At 40.9% G+C, this 19,642-nt stretch overlaps 1 protein-coding gene across 3 annotated transcripts in view; it reads left to right on the forward strand.

Moving 5' to 3' along the window:
• Positions 1-19,642, forward strand: part of ccnyl1 (cyclin Y-like 1) — a 99,914-nt gene that overhangs the window by 49,755 nt on the left and 30,517 nt on the right. For all 3 annotated transcript variants that reach the window (XM_073046531.1, XM_073046532.1, XM_073046533.1), the window contains 2 exons: positions 3,053-3,172; positions 18,104-18,270. In XM_073046531.1, the coding sequence (XP_072902632.1) occupies positions 3,053-3,172; positions 18,104-18,270 (287 nt within the window). The remainder of the gene's footprint in view (positions 1-3,052; positions 3,173-18,103; positions 18,271-19,642) is intronic.

Here is a 19,642-nt window from a genome sequence, read left to right on the forward strand (position 1 = left end):
TGCAATGGCAATGCACCCAATCCAAAAAAAGACGTTAGTCCTCCATTTATTTTTGCTGGAGTCATTACATCACAATGAAGTATTTGGGTGAAAAATATAAAAATGTAATGTAGATACTGGAAATCTGAAATAAAACTCAGCAGGTCACAGCATCCGTGGAAAGCAAAAACTGTTGATGTTTTGGATTAAGTCTTTTATTGGAGTTGAAGAAGCGAGAAAGCAGTTGATTTTAAGTTGTTGAGAGGGCAATGTAGCAAATAGATAGGAAAAAATCAATGGCTCTGATAGGATGATGCCAAGGTTGCTGTGGGGATAGGTTATAAAGATCATACAGTTAATAAATTAATAGGGGCTATTAGACAGGAAAAATGAGCAAAAACTAAATGAGGCAGTTAAAAAGCATAAGAAATCAAAAGTTGTGAAATACAGGGCTATGGGATATGCCCAGTGTGTCAGGTAGGGCTAATAGAAGGAGAAAACTGAGATAATATCACAAATAAATGAATTTCAGCAGAAATGATTGACTCTAATACAGCTAGAGAAAATGACTTGCCTTAAGTTGTAAAATTTAAGATCGATTTGTTTGTGTCCACAAAGGATGGGAAGGGAAAAGATAAAAAGGGAGGTTTTGCATCCATAGTTTCATGGAAAAGTGGTGGGGTGGGATTGGAAGAGTGGATCAGGGAGACTCGAAGGTTCCCTTTGAAATGCTGAGAAGGAAGGGTAAGATGTGGTCAGTGGTAGAATTTCATTGAAACTGTGAAAGAGGACATGTTGAATGTGAAAGCTAGTGGAGTGGAAAGTGAAGACCAGTGGAACTTTATCTTTGCCCTTTTCAAGAGGAGAGGGGATGAGAGCAAACTTACAGGAAATAAATATGAGGGCTCTGTCAATTAGTAGTAAACAGAAGGAAGAAGGAAACATCTCAGAATACCTGTATGGAAAATCTTGTCGTCGTAGCAACGATGAGAGAAAAAGGAGTTAGTGCTTTCCCGGCGCATATGATGAATAAGCTCTTCTCATGCTTCCAGCCAGGTACAAGTATCAATTTTAACCAACGTTTAATGACACCATCTTCATCAGAGATGATGCCTGACTATGTGTAGTCGTGTGGTAATTACATCTCCATCATCTGTCCCTCCTGATTTGTTAATCCTCAACAAATCAGGTTTCCATTGTTCCACCTTCTTTACTATCAAATTCCAGTTCTTACTTAAGAACAAGACCTTCGTCTTTGTTAAAATTCTTTTCCTGTAGTTCCACAACCATATGAACAGAATTCATCCAAAAATTCAATTTACGATGGAGATGGTTGCCTTCCATTCCTGGACATTCTAATATGATGGAAACTGGATGGTAGCCTCGGACATGGCGTCTATCAGAAACCCACTGACACGGGCTTGTACCTCACCAATAACAGCCACCATCATGCTTCCCAGTGTAGAGCAGTTCTTTCTACTGTGCAAACCGTGCAAAAACTATTTTGGACCCAGAGAGTATCCACAAGGAAATAAAACAATTACACATGATGTTCCTATGTAATGGCTGCAAGGTGAAGGAAATCAATTGGGCCCTTAAAAGGGTGGAACAAAAAACCAGGAAACCTAACAACAAAGAGGAGCCCATCACTGTCGCCTGCCTTCCCTGTATTTCCATTGTTTCTGCAAGATTCGCCTGGATCCTGAAGAAATATCAGATTAATACCATCCACAAACCCATAAGGAAGCTCAGATCACAGCATAATGTGGGTCAAAGATGGCTTAGGACTCAGGATGCCTGGGGTTTTATAGGGTTCCCAGTGAATGCGGAGCAGCATGCATCGGCCAGATGGGATGCACGGTGGAGGCTCATGTCAAGGAGCACAGGTGTGTCTGCTTGGGTTACGCGGAGAAATCAGCAGTAAAAGAGCATTGCATTCACTATGGACATAGGATTGACTTTGGCACAAAACTACTGTACTGTGCCAGTGGCTTTTTGGACGCCTGGTGAAGGAAGCCATTGAATTAAAACCAGAGGAAAAGAATTTTAAAAAAGACGAAGATCTCGCTGCAAGTAAGAACTGGATTTTAATTGTAAACAAGATGGAGCAGCAGAAACCTGTTTGGATGTGGACTAACCAATCAGGATGGACAAATGACGGGGGTGCAACTACCACTGGACTAGATATGCCCAGGCATAATCCCTGATGAAGATGGCAGAGTTTGTCATGGAAATGTTAGTTAAAATCAATACCCAGCTGGAACCCCAAGAAAGTTTATTCAACTATGGCAGAGTTTGAAAAACTGGGAGAAAGGTATGAAATCCTTCAAGAAAGCAGAGTGGAAGGAAGTATAATCGAGATGGTGAGTGCCTGTAGTCTTGTAAAAGGATGTTTGTCACTAGCCTACTTCCCAAGACAGAGATCCTGGAAGGGAAGAGTCAAAGACAAAACATGCAAAGATTAGGACAATAAAAGTAATGAAATTTGAAGGTTCTTTTTGAGTGCAGGAGGCAACATCATTCCAGTTGTTGATATATTGGGAAGAATTAAAGCAGGGAGCACTTGTCAGTTTTCTTTTTAGTTGTTTATCATTATAGTGTAGTTATCTAGTCTGTTTCATTTAATAGGAATCATGCCTATGGTGTTGGTGCACACATGTAGTGTGACTGCTAAATTATTTCCATTTCCATTTTTTAAAAAATATACAAATCCATTTACTGAAAGAACTTTTTCAACTGGGCTCGAGTGTCTGGAATTATGTTCTTCACAGTCAGTTATCTGATAAGCTTACGTCATGCAAATTTGCTGGAGAACACTGGCACGTGGTGAGGTACTGGTGGATCCAGAGCTGACAAAAATTGAATGTCTGTCAATTTGTTGCATGCCATACTCTAGAACTTGGCTGTGGTAATTGGTGAATGTAATTTGGTGACTTTTGTCGCCAACTAGTTTGAATAGCGCAAGCATGATATTGATAGAAGCTCTAGAAGTGCTGTTTAGCTGCAGTTGAATTTATTTTGGAGAAAGTGCTTTATCAATAATAACTTTTTGAGATTTTGTTTCATCTTGCAGAAAGAAGAAGTGCCAGTAGATTATTATAAACGTGACCCCGAACATAAACATATATACCGGTTCGTACGGACTCTCTTCAGTGCTGCCCAACTGACTGCTGAATGTGCAATAGTAACTTTGGTAAGGGACTCATACTGGTGCATATAAGTGCTTTTGGTGCTGGAGATTGTACAGCTGTACAATCTTATGATTCCTTCCCAGTTATTTCAGCTTGCTCTTCAAATAATTTTGGAGATGTGTGTGCATGGGGGGTGCAGGGTGGTTGGATGGTGAGAATCTGAAATAATTGCCTTTGGAAGACTTGAATGCCATAAAACGGGTGAATTTAAAATATTGGATACCAGCAGCAATAATGCCCTCTAGTTATCAAATCAAGTTTAATTATCATTCAACCATAATAGCTACAGCAAATGAAACGGCGTTCATATGGGGCCAAGGTACAAAAGCAAACAAAATAGCATATTCAAAATAGAATAAAAAAGAAGCATTGTCACATGGGGGAAAAAGGCATATATAGTCGAAGGCCATCAGCAATGTCCACAATTGATGGTAAAGTCTCCTGGTAGTGCGCAGACACACGCAGTCCAGCCTTACATTCCACCACTCGATCATGGGAAAGCAGCACCAATGGGAGAGGCCAACCAAGCATGGACAACACGCAGCAATGCCTAGTCGGCAGCACTAGGTAAGCCCACAGCTTGGCTACAACCAAGGCTACACAGCTTCCATGTCTAGCACATGGAAGCACCAGAGAAGGGTAATGGGCTTGTAGCAACTTGTGTTATCACTGACCAACAGTCTTTTGTCGCAAGTGAAATGTCTGAGACAATCTCCCATGATTATATTATCCATTGCCTTCATGCAGTAACTCTGATGCCTTTGAGTAGCATTCAGCAACACAGTCCGCAGCCAGGCCAGCTCTACCGAACCCAAACTGGCTCCGCCGCTGACACCAGTTCAACTACTCCAATCAATGAATAGCTCACTGATGGAATAGCTCTGCAGTACCCGAAGTTAACAAAAAGAAAAGCCCCTTTATTTGGCCCCCGAGAGGCTGCTGCATGCGAACGTGCTGCCATGTTGTTCTAATCTTAATATTCCTTGAAATTGTTATATCATTCAGCAATATATACAAACTAAAAAAGCCACCTACACTGTCTATATAAAGTATTCACCTCCCTTGGAAGTTTTCATGTTTTATTGTTTTACAACATTGAATTACAGTGAATTTATTTTGTCATTTTTGACATGATCAACAGAAAATGACTTTTTCATGTCAATGTGAAAACAGATCTCTACAAAGTGATCTAAATTAATTACAAATATAAAACACAATATTATTGATTGCTTAAGTATTCACCCTCTTTAATATGCCACACCAAATCATCCCTGGTGCAGCCAATTGGTTTTAGAAGTCACATAATTAGTTAAATGGAGATCTGTTTTTGAAGACCTGTGTGCAGTCAAGATGTTTCAAATCATTGTAGTAAAAATACACCTGTATCTGGAAGGTCCAACAATCAGTATCCTGGCAAAAACTACACCATGAAGACAAAAGAACACTCCAAGCAACTTTGCAAAAAGTTTGTTGAAAGGCATAAGTTGGGAGATGGATACAAGAAAATTTCCAAGTCACTGAATTTCCCTTGGTGTACAGTTAAGTCAATCATCAAGAAATGGAAAGAATATGCCACAGCTTTAAATTTGCCTAGAGCAGGCCGTCCTCAAAAACTGAGTGACCGTGCAAGAAGGGGACTAGTGAGGGAGGCCACCATCAGATCCATGGCTACTCTGGAGGAGTTATAAGGTTCAGTGTCTGAGATGGGAGAGGTTGTGTGTACAGCATCTGGTGCCTGGGTGCTTCACCAGTTACATCTTTGTGGGAGAGTGGCAAAGAGAAAGACACTGTTTTTAAAAAAAAAACTCACATGAAATCTCAACTAATGTTTACCAGAAGGTATGTAGGAGACTCTGAAGTCAGCTGGAAGGAGGTTCTATGGTCTTATGAAACCAAAATTGAGCTTTTTGGTTGTCAGATTAATCACTATGTTGGGTGCAAGCCAAAATACCGCACATCAACAAAACCACACCATCCCTACCATGAAGCACAGTGGTGGCTGCATGATAACCATATAACAATTACAGCACAGAAACAGGCCATCTCGGCCCTTCTAGTCCATGCCAAACGCTTACCCTCACCTGGTCCCACTGACCCACACTCAGCCCATAACCCTCCATTCCTTTCCTGTCCATATACCTATCCAATTTTACTTCAAATGACAATACCAAACCTGCCTCTACCACTTCTACTGGAAGCTCGTTCCACACAGCTACCACTCTCTGAGTAAAGAAATCCCCTCTTGTGTTACCCTTAAACTTTTGTCCCCTAACTCTCAACTCATGTCCTCTTGTTTGAATCTCCCCTACTCTCAATGGAAAAAGCCTATCCACGTCAACTCTATCTATCCCCCTCATAATTTTAAATACCTCTATCAAGTCCCCCCTCAACCTTCTATGCTCCAAAAAATAAAAACCTAACATGTTCAACCTTTCCCTGTAACTTAGGTGCTGAAACCCAGGTAACATTCTAGTAAATCTTCTCTGTACTCTCTCTATTTTGTTGACATCTTTCCTATAATTCGGTGACCAGAACTGTACACAATACTCCAAATTCGGCCTTACCAATGCCTTGTACAATTTTAACATTACATCCCAACTCCTATACTCAATGCTCTGATTTATAAAAGCCAACATAGCAAAAGCTTTCTTCACCACCCTATCCACATGAGATTCCACCTTCAGGGAACTATGCACCATTATTCCTAGATCATTCTGTTCTGCTGCATTCTTCAATGCCCTACCATTTACCATGTATCTCCTATTTGGATTATTCCTACCAAAATGTAGCACCTCACACTTATCAGCATTAAACTCCATCTGCCATCGTTCAACCCATTCTTCTAACTGGCCTAAATCTCTCTGCAAGCTTTGAAAACCTACTTCATTATCCACAACGCCACCTACCTTAGTATCGTCTGCATACTTACTAATCTAATTTACCACCCCGTCATCCAGATCATTAGTGTATATGACAAACAACATTGGACCCAGTACAGATCCCTGAGGCACACCACTAGTCACCGGCCTCCAACCTAACAAACAGTTATCCACCACTACTCTCTGGCATCTCCCACTGTTGAATCCATTTTACTACTTCAATATTAATACCTAACGATTGAACCTTCCTAATTAATCTTCCGTGCGGAACCTTGTCAAAGGCCTTACTGAAGTCCATATAGACAACATCCACTGCTTTACCTTTGTCAACTTTCATAGTAACCTCTTCAAAAAAATTCAATAAGATTTGTCAAACATGACCTTCCACATACAAATTCATGTTGACTGTTCCTAATCAGACCCTGTCTATCCAGATAATTATATATACTATCTCTAAGAATACTTTCCATTAATTTACCCACCACTGACGTCAAACTGACAGGCCTATAATTGCTAGGTTTACTCTTAGAACCCTTTTTAAACAATGGAACCACATGAGCAATACGCCAGTCCTCCGGTACCATCCCTGTTTCTAATGACATTTGAAATATTTCTGTCAGAGCCCCTGCTATTTCCACACTAACTTCCCTCAAGGTCCTAGAGAATATCCTGTCAGGACCCGGAGATTTAACCACTTTTATATTCCTTAAAAGCGCCAGTACTTCCTCCTCTTTAATCATCATAGTTTCCATAACTCCCCTACTTGTTTCCCTTACCTTACACAATTCAATATCCTTCTCCTTAGTAAATACCAAAGAAAAGAAATTATTCAAAATCCCCCCCCCCCCCCATCTCTTTTGGCTCCACACATAGCTGTCCACTCTGATTCTCTAAGGGACCAATTTTATCCCTCACTATCCTTTTGCTATTAATATAATTGTAGAAACCCTTTGGATTTATTTTCACCTTACTTGCCAAAACAACCTCGTATCCTCTTTTAGCTTTTCTAATTTCTTTCCTAAGATTCTTCTTACATTCTTTATATTCCTCGAGCACCTCATTTACTCCATGCTGCCTATATTTATTGTAGATCTCTCTCTTTTTCCTAACCAAGTTTCCAATATCCCTTGAAAACCATGGCTCTCTCAAATTTTTAACTTCCTTTCAACCTAACAGGAACATAAAGATTCTGTACCCTCAAAATTTCACCTTTAAATGACCTCCATTTCTCTATTACATCCTTCCCATAAAATAAATTGTCCCAATCCACTCCTTCCAAATCCTTTCGCATCTCCTCAAAGTTAGCCTTTCTCCAATCAAAAAACTCAACCCTGGGTCCAGTCCTATCCTTCTCCATAATTATATTGAAACTAATGGCATAATAGCTCCATAATTATATTGAAACTAATAACTAACTCCCTAGACGACCCCTCTAATCTATCCTGCCAGAGCACTGCTGTAATATTTTCTCTGACAAGCAACGCAACACTTCCCCCACTTGTCCCTCTGATTCTATCACACCTGAAGCAACGAAATCCAGGAATATTTAGTTGCCAATCACACCCCTTCTGCAACCATGTTTCAATAATAGCTACAACATCATATTTCCAGGTATCAATCCATGCTCTAAGCTCATCCACCTTTCTTACAATGCTCCTAGCATTAAAATAAATGCATTTAAGAAATTCTCCATCTCTTCCTCTCTGTTTATCTGTAACCGTACAAAGAACTTTACTGTCTTTTTCTTCCTTCTCCCATACATCTGTTCCTACACTCTGGTTCCCCTCCCCCCTCGTATCTAGTTTAAATCCACTGGAGCCTCTCTAGCAAACCTACCTGCAAGAATATTTGTCCCCCTCCAGTTCAGATGTAAACTGTCCCGTCGGAACAGGTCCCACCTTCCCTGGAAAACTGCCCAATTATCTATAAATCTGAAGCCCTCCCTCCTGCACCATGTCTTCAACCACGTGTTGATCTGCACTATCTTACTATTTCTAAACCCACCTGCACGTGGCGCTGGTAGCAATCCTGAGATTGCTATCCTGGAGGTCCTGTCCTTTAACTTGGCACCTAGCTCCCTAAACTCACCTTTCAGGACCTCCTCACTCTTCCTTCCCATGTCATTGGTCCCTACATGGACCACGACGTCCGGCTGCTCACCCTCCCTCTTGAAAATACTGAGAACTCGATCCGAGATATCGTGGACCCTGGCACCAGGGAGGCAACGGACCATCCGGGATTCTCGATCTCTTCCACAGAACCTCCTATCTGTCTCCCTAACTATCGAATCCCCTATCACTTCTGCTCTCCTTTTCCCTCCTTCCCTTCTGAGCTGAGGGTCCAGTCTTGGTGCCAGAGACGCAACCACTGCAACTTGTCCCTGGTAGGTCGTCCCCACCAACAGTACCCAAAACGGTATACTTATTGTTGATAGGAACAGCCACAGGGGTGCTCTGCTCTTCCTGTCTACTCCCCTTCCCTCTCCTGACAGTCACCCAACTACCTGTCTCCTGACTCCTAGGGGTAACTAGCTCCCTGAAACTTCTGTCTATTTCTGCCTCTGCCTCCCGAATGATCCGAAGTTCATCCAGCTCCAGCTCCAGCTCCAGTTCCCTAACAGGGTTTGTCAGGAGCTGCAGCTGGATGCACCTTTTGCAGGTAGTGTCATCAGGGACAGCTGTGCTCACCCTGACTTCCCACATACTGCAAACGGAGCACTCAACTGCCCTAACTGCTGCCTCCATTACCTACTCCTAAGCTAATTAATTAAAGGAGCTTACCCGGCCTTACCTCACCTGGAGTGAAGCTTGTACTCAGCCTCTACTTGCTTTTTAAATTCCCCCGTTGATCTCAGAGGCCGACTTTCACACGCTTATACAGTCGTGCCCCGTTCAACCTCACCTCTGCCTGATTGAGCCAAAGCCATCCCACTCTGCCTCAGTCCACTCCGACATTGGCCGCTATGCCGATGGCCGCTGTATATGGCGGTCTTTCTTTTTAAACTTTTGGCGCGCTACGTCATACGCCTGCGCAGTCTAACCTCTTTGCCCCGATCAGTTTAAAAAAAAGCTTCTCTCCGAGCTTCTTTTACGTCTTCCTTCAATTTAAATAACCGTTGAAAACTTCCTCGTCTTTTTAAACCTTTGGCGTGCTACGTCACGCGCCTGCGCAGTCTAGCCTCTTTGCCCTGATCAGTTTTTAAAAAAACAGCTTCTCTCCAAGCTTCTTTTACCTCTTCCCTCTCTGCCTCTTGCTGTGATTTAAAATCATGCTGTGGGGATGCTTTGCTGCAGCAGGCCCTGGAAGACTTGTGAAGGTGGAGGGCAAGATGAGTGCAGCAAAATACAGGGAAACCCTGGAGGAAAACATAGTGCAGTCTGCAAGAGAACTTCAACATGGGAGAAGATTTGTTTTCCAGCAAGACAATGACCCCAAGCATAAAGCCAAAGCTAGACAGGAATGGCTTAAAAACAACTAAGTTAATGTCCCGCAGTGGTCTAGTCAGAGTCCAGACCTCAATCCAAATGAGAATTTGTGGCTGGACTTGAAAAGGGCTGTTCACTCACAATCCCCATGCAATCTGACAGAGCTTGAGCAGATTTGTAAGGAAAAATGGGGAAAAATTGCAGTGTCCAGATGTGCAAAGCTGAAGAGACCTATCCTCACAGACTCAAGGCTGTCATTACTGCCAAAGGTGCGTCTACTAAATACTGACTTGAAGTGGGTGAATAATTATACAATCAATTATCTTGTGTTTAACAATTGTAATATATTTAGACCAATTTGTAGAAATTTGTTTTCACTTTGACATGAAAGTCTTATTTTTAATTGATCATTGTCCAAAAAAACCCAAATTAAATCCACTGTGATTTAATGTTGTAAAACAATAAAACATGAAAACATCCGGGGGAGGGGTGAGTTTTTATATGCACTCTACATTTGTCTGATATTTAAATTTCTTTTATTGTCTACCCTTCTTGAAAAGATATCAACCCCTTTCATTGTTTCCAGCCAAGAATGACGGTAGGTGCAGTTACAGCTACTGGAATCCTTATGGGTTTTCAGCAGCTGCTTGGGTTCTGATTATTTCGCCAAACTATCAAGTGGTTTAGCTCAGTGGTCCCCAGCCTCTGGGCCGCAAAGCATGCAGGGGTGCAGTGGTAGCCGGAGCGCAACCAGCACATCTTTAACAAAAAAGCTGAAATAAACAAGTTAATTAATTAGGTGCCACTGGTCTAGTCTAGCTCAGTTGCAGGATATATTCTGGCCAAGCAAAAATATTCCCAGCAGAATTACACTATTAGTAAAACTAATCTTCAGTGAGTGGTTCTGTAAATGACTGTGTTGCTTTCTGGATAGGTAACAACATATACTAACTTCCCAAGCTGTAGCTTTGCATGATATTTTGAGGTTGAAAATGATGAACTGGCTTCATATTAATGAAACCAACCTCCTTTATTTTCATAGTTTCTCTAAGCTTTGGAAAGACTTGCATTTTTAAAGTTGTCCTCCACTTGTGCGCTTTACAACTAACCACATTAATTTATTGAGCCAATGAAAAGACATTCAGTGAGCCATGCCTGGATTCCTGTTTTGTTTTAATTTTTTCTGTTCCTTCAATTGAAGAATTAGGGATTTTGTCAACTAATCAAATTTCAGCAAAGGGTGTTGTATTTGGAATGTGTGTTTTTGAAACAAACAGTCTCCTATCCCAATTAAGTGGCAAGGTGTCCCAGATAAAGGGAATCCCAGCTGTTTTCTTGATTCGTTTTTGTTAAGAGTTGTCCCAAATAAGCAGCTGCCCCAAAGTAATCAATGGCCCAATTAATCCACAGTAATTTGCAATTGTTTTTGCAAATAATCCCTTACCACTAGGTGGTACTGTTGCTTCTTGCCAATCTGGTGATTTCAGCAAAATTTACAACTCTGCTTGCCAATTTTCAAAACAGAACTTGATATTTGTACTTTGAAGTGTTCTAATTTTTAATTTAATTTACAGCACAGAGGAAGGCCTTTTGGCCAAGCTAATCTATCATGCTTCAAACGGGTCATAGCTATTCCTCATGATCTAACCACAACAAAAAAGATCTAATTTTTCATCTGCCTTCATTTCTCACCATTCTTACACTTGAAATAATCTCTGATTTTTATTTTAATAATTCCTTCTAACCATTCAGTGACTGCAGATCTGAATACTTGCCAGGCAGCTTCATTACCTATATAAGAAGTCTGTAGCAATCCTGGTAAATTTAAGACTACATTATGTACAGATACTCAGTTGGCTTACTTGTCCATTTTACCCATTCTCTTCTACAAATAATTGCAACGAGCAAAACAGTTTCTCCCTATCCTCCCCCCAGTAAACTCTTAGCTGTTTTCAGTGGTGGTTATCTGGGGTCATATGGTAGCACAGAGAGTCAGTGATCGGGGTTCAATTCCTGTTACTGTCCATAAGAAGTTTTTACACTCTTACTATGAGTATGTGGGTTTCCTTCAGGTGCTCCAGTTTCCCCTCTCATTCCAAAGGCATTCAGGTTAGGGTTAGTAAGTTGTGATCACTGGGCACAAAGAAAAGGCTGGGAATATCAATAACTGTAGCGCTTCTCTTCTTGACGAACTTAATGTATTCTATGCAAGATTTGAACAGAAGAGGAGCGTCCTGCCCCCTCTGGATGAACCGGACCTGATAGCATCAAGATTCATCGTCAGCGAAGAAGACGTTAGAAGAGCCTTCCTGAAGATAAATCCACGGAAGGTGACGGGCCCAGATAGTGGCCCGGGACGGGTTCTCCGGGCCTGTGCAAGCAAGGAGTGTTTGCTGACATCTTCAACTGCTCCCTGCTTCAGTCTAAGATCCCCTTGTGTTTTAAGAAGGCAATGATAATCCCGGTGCCGAAGAAAAGCAAGGTGGCATGCCTGAATGACTACCGACCTGTGGCTCTACCATCAATTGCTATGAAGTGCTTCGAGCGATTGGTTATGGCACACATCAACCATAACCTACCAGTCAACCTCGACGCTTTGCAATTTGCCTACTGGAGCAGCAGGTCAACGGCAGATGCCATCTCTCTGGCACTACATTCCTCCTTAGAACACCTGGAGAATAAAGACGCAGATGTAAGGCTCCTTTTCATTGACTACAGTTCTGCCTTTAATACCATAATTCCAAATAAACTGATTCCTAAGCTCCGGAACCTGGGTCTTAGCACTCAGATCTGCAGCTGGATCTTCAGCTTCCTCACAGACAGGACCTAGGCTGTAAAAATAGGGGACAAGCTCTCCTCTACAATCACTCTGAGCACTGGTGCCCCACAAGGCTGTGTACTTAGCCCCCTGCTGTACTCACTGTACACCCATGATTGTGTAGCCAAGTTTCCATTGAACTCAATATATTTAAGTTTGCTGATGACACCACAATTGTAGGCCACATCTTGGGTAATGATGAGTCTGAGTACAGAGAGGAAATTAAGAACCTGGTGGCATGGTGCGAAGACAATAACCTATCCCTCAACGTCAGCAAGACGAAGGAATTGGTTGTTGACTTCAGAAGGAGCGGACTGCACGACCCCATCTACATCGGTGGTGCGCAGGTGGAACAGGTCAAAAGCTTTATGTTCCTCTGGGTGAATATCACAAATGACCTGACTTGGTCTAACCAAGCAGAGTCCACTGCCAAGAAGGCCCACCAGCACCTTTACTTCCTGAGAAAGCTGAAGAGATTGGCCTGTCCCCTAAAACCCTCACTAATTTTTATAGGTGCACCGTAGAAAGCATTCTTCTAGGGTGCATCACAACCTGGTATGGAAGTTGTCCTGTCCAAGACTGGAAGAAGCTGCAGAAGATCGTGAACCTAGCCCAGTATATCACACAAACCAATCTTCCATCCTTGGACTCACTTTACACCATATGCTGTTGGAGCAGTGCTGCCAGGATAATCAAGGATAAGTCCCATCTAGCCAACACACTTCTTGTCCCACTTCCCTCCAGGAGAAGGTTCAGGAGCATGAATAAATGTACGGCCAGATTTGGGAACAGCTTCTTTCCAACTGTGATAAGACTGCTGAACAGATCCTGACCCGGATCTGGGCCGTACCTTCCAAATATCTGGACCTGACTTGCACTACCTTACTTTCCCTTTTCTATTTTCTAATTATGATTTATAATTTAAATTTTTATTATACTTACTTCGATTTGTACTTCAGAGAGCGCGAAGCGCAGAAACAAATATCGCTGTGATGATGGTACGCTCTAGTATCAATTGTTTGGTGACAAAGTATTTGTATTTTTGTATTTTGTGAGTGTGCTATGCTGGCTAGAAGCGTGGTGGGTGACACTGGTGGGCTGCTCCAAGCACATTGGATGTGTCGGTTGTTGAGAAAAACAACAGATTTTACTGTTTGTCTCAATACGCAAATGATAAATAAAGCTAATCTTATAATCTTATCTCTCCTCTAAGCAATGAGGTCAAATCTGAACCTTACTCAAAGCGCAATTCTAGATTGGCACAAGTCTATCATAGAGTGAAAGCAGTGTACAGTTGCAAGAAAGAGTTTGTGAACCCTTGGCAATGATCTGGTTTTCAGCAAAAGACCACGATGCTCCACAGTGATTCTGGCACAATGTTCTGTGATCAGATGAGATAAAAGTTGAACTTTTTAGCAGAAGTGCACACCACTATGTTTGGAGGAAAAGGGCACTGCATACCATCATCAAAACCTCATCCCAACTGTGAAGCATAGGGGAAAGAACATCATGGTTTGAGGCTGCCTTAGGGCCTGGACAGCTTGCATTTGTTGAGGAAACAATGAATTCAAAATACTATCAAGATAATTTTACAGGAGAATGTCAGGGTAGCGGTCCATCGCCTGAAGCTTAATAGAAGTTGGATGAGCAACAAGGCAATGATCCAAAAACACAAGAGTAAATCAACAACGGAATGGTTTAAAAGAAGAAAATTTGTGTTTTGGAATAGTCAAATCAGAGTCCAGACCTTAACCCAATTGAGATGCTGTGGCATGACCTGAAGAGGGCTTTTCATGCAAGGTATCCCAGAATATTGATGAACTGAAACAGTTTTGTTTAGAGGAATGGTCTAAGATTCTCCTCACCATTGTGCAAGTCTGATCAGCAGCTACATAAAACGTTTGGTGGAGGTTATTGTTGCTAAGGGAGCAATTATTAAATACAAGGGCTCACATACTTTTTCTAGCCTGGACTGTGAATGATTAAGCAATGTGTTTAATAAAGACGTGAAAAGTACAATTGCTTGTGTTATTAGTTTAGGCAGTTTGTGTTGGTGTATTATTTTGACTTAGATAAAGATCAGATCACACGTTATGAGTAAATAATGCAGAAAACCAGATAACTGCAAAGGGTTCACACCAACTTTTTCTTGCATCTGTAACTAGAGAAATCATTTTCTGGAGCTGGTCTTAATCATTTCCCCATAGTTTTAAAGTTCTTGATTGGGAAGTCTTTTGAAATTCAACAATCTGGACAAATGTAGATTTAAGGTGTATGTGATACAGATTTGCAGAGGTAAATCATGTTTGACTAACTTGACTGAACCTTTTTAATGTTATGGAGAGAACTTTGGAAAGCAGAGCACTTGATTTGTATCTGGATTTAGGAAAGTCTCACATTGAGTTTGTTAGAATAAATGTGTGAGAATGCATGACCCACAGTCTCACAAAATGATGAAAATCTCTCAAAAGAGCACTTGAAAGTGCAACATAGATGGCAGAAGGAACATGCCAATTGATATCTGCCCCATCTGGCAGATTCTGCAGGTTTCCAATTTACCATTTCAGTCACCTCAGAACTTGCTGGCTTAAGGTGTAAGTAAGTAATCTTCAATCCACAGGAACTACTTAAGGACAGAAGCAGGTTATTAACGGATCCTTGATTTTTTTTTAAATTATGAAGAAGAGTGCAAATCTCAGCTGGAAATTCTTATGTCATCAAGTGGATTATTGTTCTGATTTGTGAAGGGTGGACTGTACCTGTCAAGTCAGTTTCATATTTTGTTTGAGGACTGATCAAAGTATTGGGAAGGAGAAAGTCTATGGATGCTATTTGTATGGACTCAGAAACAACTTTGTGAAGATGCGCTTTAAAAGATTGTTAGATAACATTACAGGGCTTGTAACTGAGGCTGTCCATTGGATGGGGTCAACAATGGATGTTGCTATTCAGCTGTCTACATGACGCACAAGCCAGGTCATTACGATGTAGCAGGCTCCCCCATCTCCACGAGGCTGATGAATCCAAAGGAACAGCAGAGACAATAGAGTATGGCACCATTGGCATTGCAGGAGATGCCAGTCAGCATTGAACTCAACATAGGTAGGGACTCCAGCTTTGAATTTTTCCTCTGTGTTTACTCTGAAGCCTACCCCCATTAGTGGGTATTAGTTGCAAGGATATTACTAGGACTTAAGGACTAGAGTTATAGGGAGTGGTTAAATAAGTTCGGACTTTATTCCCTGGAGAATAGGAAAATGAGGAAAAATCTTTTATTGATGAGTATAGATAGGGTAAATGCATGCAGGCTTTTTCCCCTAGGGTTGTGTAAGACTAGCACTAGAGGGCATGGGTTTAGGGTAAAACATGAAATATTTAAGGGGGATCTAAGGGGAGTTTCTCCACTCAATGAGTGGTGTTAATGTAGAACGAGTTGTACTGGAAGAGATGGATGCAAGTTCAATTGCCACATTTAAGAGGTTTGGATAGGTACATGGATGAGAGGGGAATGGAGGGCTATGGTTTTCTTGTGTTGGTAGATGGACTAGGCTGAAAAATGCATCAGCATAGACTAGATTGACTGAATGGTAAAGATGGCAGCATTGTGTGTAATGTATATAGGGAGAAAATACTGTTAGTAATTGAGCAAATGGGGATACCCAAGGTAATTGAGGCAGATGTCACATCATCCACTTTGGATATGCATTGGAGAGACCTAATACTTTTCAAATATAGGAAATCTAAAAGCAGTTGAAGACGGAAGAGAATGCAGACATGTGCATTCATAAATTTATATGAACAGGTGTACAGAGAAGGTTAATAGATGCTGTACTTCCAGTTAGAGGAGTGAAGTGTTGGGGAATAGGAACTATATTATAGTTATCCATATGGGGGAGAAAAACTCTGGTTAGACCACTCTTGAGTACTGAGAGATGTTTTACATACCACAATTTAGAAAGGTGTTGGAAGCAGCACAGCGTAGTTATAGAGTGAAAAACGTTCACTACAGGTTAACTTACATGAAGAGTTCACAGAAACTAGCGTTTAACTACCAGAAATTTGGAAGGTTAAGGCACTCTTTGATGTGGTCTTGAGATATGGGGAATTGACGAAGTAGATAATAAAGCATTTTTTAAACATTGGGAATTCTAGGAGTTAAATAGACATAAAATTAGAATTCAGCCTTTTGGGGGTGAAATAAGAAACCCCTCTGCACACAGTAATGGCAATAAGGAAATCTCTTCTGTCAATGGCAGTCAGATACTTGGTCCATGAAAACTTGCAATCAGACATTAATGTATGTTTGATAACTAAAAGTTTGGGAAGCTTCGGGTTCCTCATTGGCCATGGATTTGATTAATTGAAGAAACAAGCAAAAGGAACTAAATGGCCTACTGCCTTTTGTATGTTTATACACCATTATTGTAAATCTTTGTTTTTTTTTTCTCTCTCTCCTTTTCAAGTTAATGAATATATGCTAGCTGGACCAACTGGTTTGTCTTTCTTCTGTTCATTTTGTATTTTTTGGGAGCTTTTAAATGGCAGATCTTTTCTTTCTTCCCTCACTCCTCTCATGGGTGACATAAGTAATAGGAAGGAGTTCTGCTGTGAATCTTAGCTTACATTCCATGTTAGTCAGTGTTACAGTGTGTGCAGCTCCACAATGGTATGGCATTTTATATTCTTTTTGATTTGTCCTCTTTTTAAGTCATTGTACACCACTAAGCACCCAATCAAGCCAAATGCTCCTTTGCTACTGATTAAGACCTCTGCTAAGAAACCTGCAAGATCAATCCAGATTTTCTATGGCCTCAGTTTTTTTCAAAGGTACATTTAATGTCAGAGAAATGTATACAATATACATCCTTAAATTATTTTTCTTCGCAACTATCCACAAAAACAGAGGAGTGCCCTAAAGAATGAATGACAGTTAAATGTTAGAACCCCAAAGCCCCTCCAGCTTCCCCCACCCACGCATAAGCAGCAGCAAAGCAATGATTCTCACCCCCCCACCAGCAAAAAAAGGATCGACACCCCCCCCACTGGGCATTCAAGTGTGCAGCAAAGCATCAACAAAGACATAGACGCAGTACCCCAAAGATTACTGGTTCACCCGGTAATTCGACAAACCACAGTCTGTCCCCCTCTCCCTAATAAGGGAAAAAGAGGTGTCCCTGTTTCAACTCGCTGATTTACGATGTTAAAAGTCTTGCATCCAGAGCTAAGAAATTTCAGAACCCTGAAGGTGCGCTAGTCTTCTAGGCCACGTCCTTGGTATATCGAATAGCAACCCTAAGAGTGGATCCCATTCCTGCAAAGAACCAAAGTCAGCATGTAACTCCAGGTCCAACAAAAGAACCCTGAAAGGGAAAAATAGAAATATTAAAGATAGAAATAGAGCTGTTTCTGAAGATGCAAGCAAAGGAGTTGCCGTTAGGTACCATCGTCCTGCTAAGCTCCACCCGTTAAATCAGTTTTCATCACCTTTGGGCTGCATGGCAGAAACTACAAATTGCTGCAGCAGGAAAATGGCTGTTACTCAAATCTCCTGCTTTGATGTCAGTCAAGTGACACTTTACAGTAAAAATACTAAAAAATGTTTGGTTCATCTGTCGAACGGGCTGAGGGCAATGTTGGTCTTTTCTGTTTTTATTTTGTTCTACAGTGCTGCTTTATGAGGATTCTCTTGACATTTCTGGTAGTAAACCATTTTCTCCAATTCCTACAGATGAACATTTTAAGGGTTTATTAATATATAGTTTGCTCATTTTTATACAATTATAACATGAATAAAAACATCCTTTCTCCTAGGTTTATCTAGAAAGGTTGCTAACATATGCTGAGATAGATATTTGCCCCAGTAACTGGAAACGGATTGTACTGGGTGCCATCCTGCTTGCTTCCAAGGTATGGGATGATCAGGCAGTCTGGAATGTAGACTACTGTCAGATTCTAAAAGACATGACCGTCGAAGATATGTAAGTATTTGAGTTTACCTTTATTGAAACTCGCAAAAGTTAAACAATAAACAATCTGCTGGGGAAATTCAGCAAGTCAAGCAGCATCTGCTGGGGAGGAGAGGAATTGTTAGCAGTTTGGGTTGGTACCCTTGCATCAGTTCTCACCATGAGTTCCTTCAGCAGATTGTTGCTCCAGATTCCAGTGTCTGCCATCTCTGTGCTTTGCAACATTTGAAAGTCACTTTTCTGAATCAGCATAGCCATTCAGTCTTAATTAGCATGCTTGAGCTAATTGTAAATTGCATTTATAAAATAACTTTAATGCAGTAAACTTTCCCAGTATGCCGTATAGGAATGTTATCAAGCAAAAATATGGTAGCTTGGTGGAAAAGGTAGATGTTAAGGAACATCCTAAAACCTACCTCTTTGCAAAGTAATTTATGAAGAGACTAATAGCCTGGATATTTCAGAGAATTGGAATAGATTATAGAAGCAGAGAAATGAGATCTGAGGCTTATGATAGAAGAACTGAAAATTTCTTATAAAGAAGCAAGGTATTGCCTAGCTAGGAGCTAATGTAGATGAACATGCACAAACATGATGGAAGAACAAGATTTTATGCAATATAACTAAGAGGAGATCTGCAAAATTTTGATAACCTCGTTTGGATAGGGTAGTATATAGGATGTGGGCCAGGAATGTGTGAAATCATTGAGCCTGTGGGGGTGGGGTGGGGAACAAAAGAGTCCAAATTCTATCATCTTAATCATTCTTCATGATTTCTCTCACATTTATAAAAAGCTTCTCATTCTGAAGAACATTATAATAAAAAGCATGGGTCAACTCATGGTTCAGGCATGTACATAAATGTATGAACTGACTGAAATTTCATATTTGGAAACAAATGAATGAATAATGTTCTAGTAAACATTAAGTGCATTTTACCAACACGGTGAAGAAGCTTGCTGCAAATTTTAGTGATTTGCTTCTGCTTTATTTACTTGCAAATTGTTTTTGATGTCCCCTCCGAAGGTTCTTGCTATGAATGTTGGATTGAATGCCAAATGACTGACAAATGAATTGAGAAATGTTGAAGCTGGTTTTTGTTTTGCATTGGTGCCTTTGTTCAGCTTCATTAAAAATGGAAGCTGATAAAAGATAAGAGTAAGTGGATGCAGAGGTTCATTTTAAGATAATTATTTAATAAAGCTCATTGAGAATTGCACAGCTTCTATAGTTGCAGATGTCAAGGGCAATGAAGTGTAGCACTCTTGCTATATGCTACCTATGTATTAGCCTGTTGCATAACGAAGAGCAGCCTCCTGTTAAAAGCCTTTTCTGTAATGTGTCTCTGCAGGTTCAAGAGCCCTCATCCTCTGACATGATAACA

The sequence above is a fragment of the Hemitrygon akajei genome, chromosome 5 (genome assembly GCF_048418815.1).
Source record: "Hemitrygon akajei chromosome 5, sHemAka1.3, whole genome shotgun sequence".
Classification (NCBI taxonomy): domain Eukaryota; kingdom Metazoa; phylum Chordata; class Chondrichthyes; order Myliobatiformes; family Dasyatidae; genus Hemitrygon; species Hemitrygon akajei.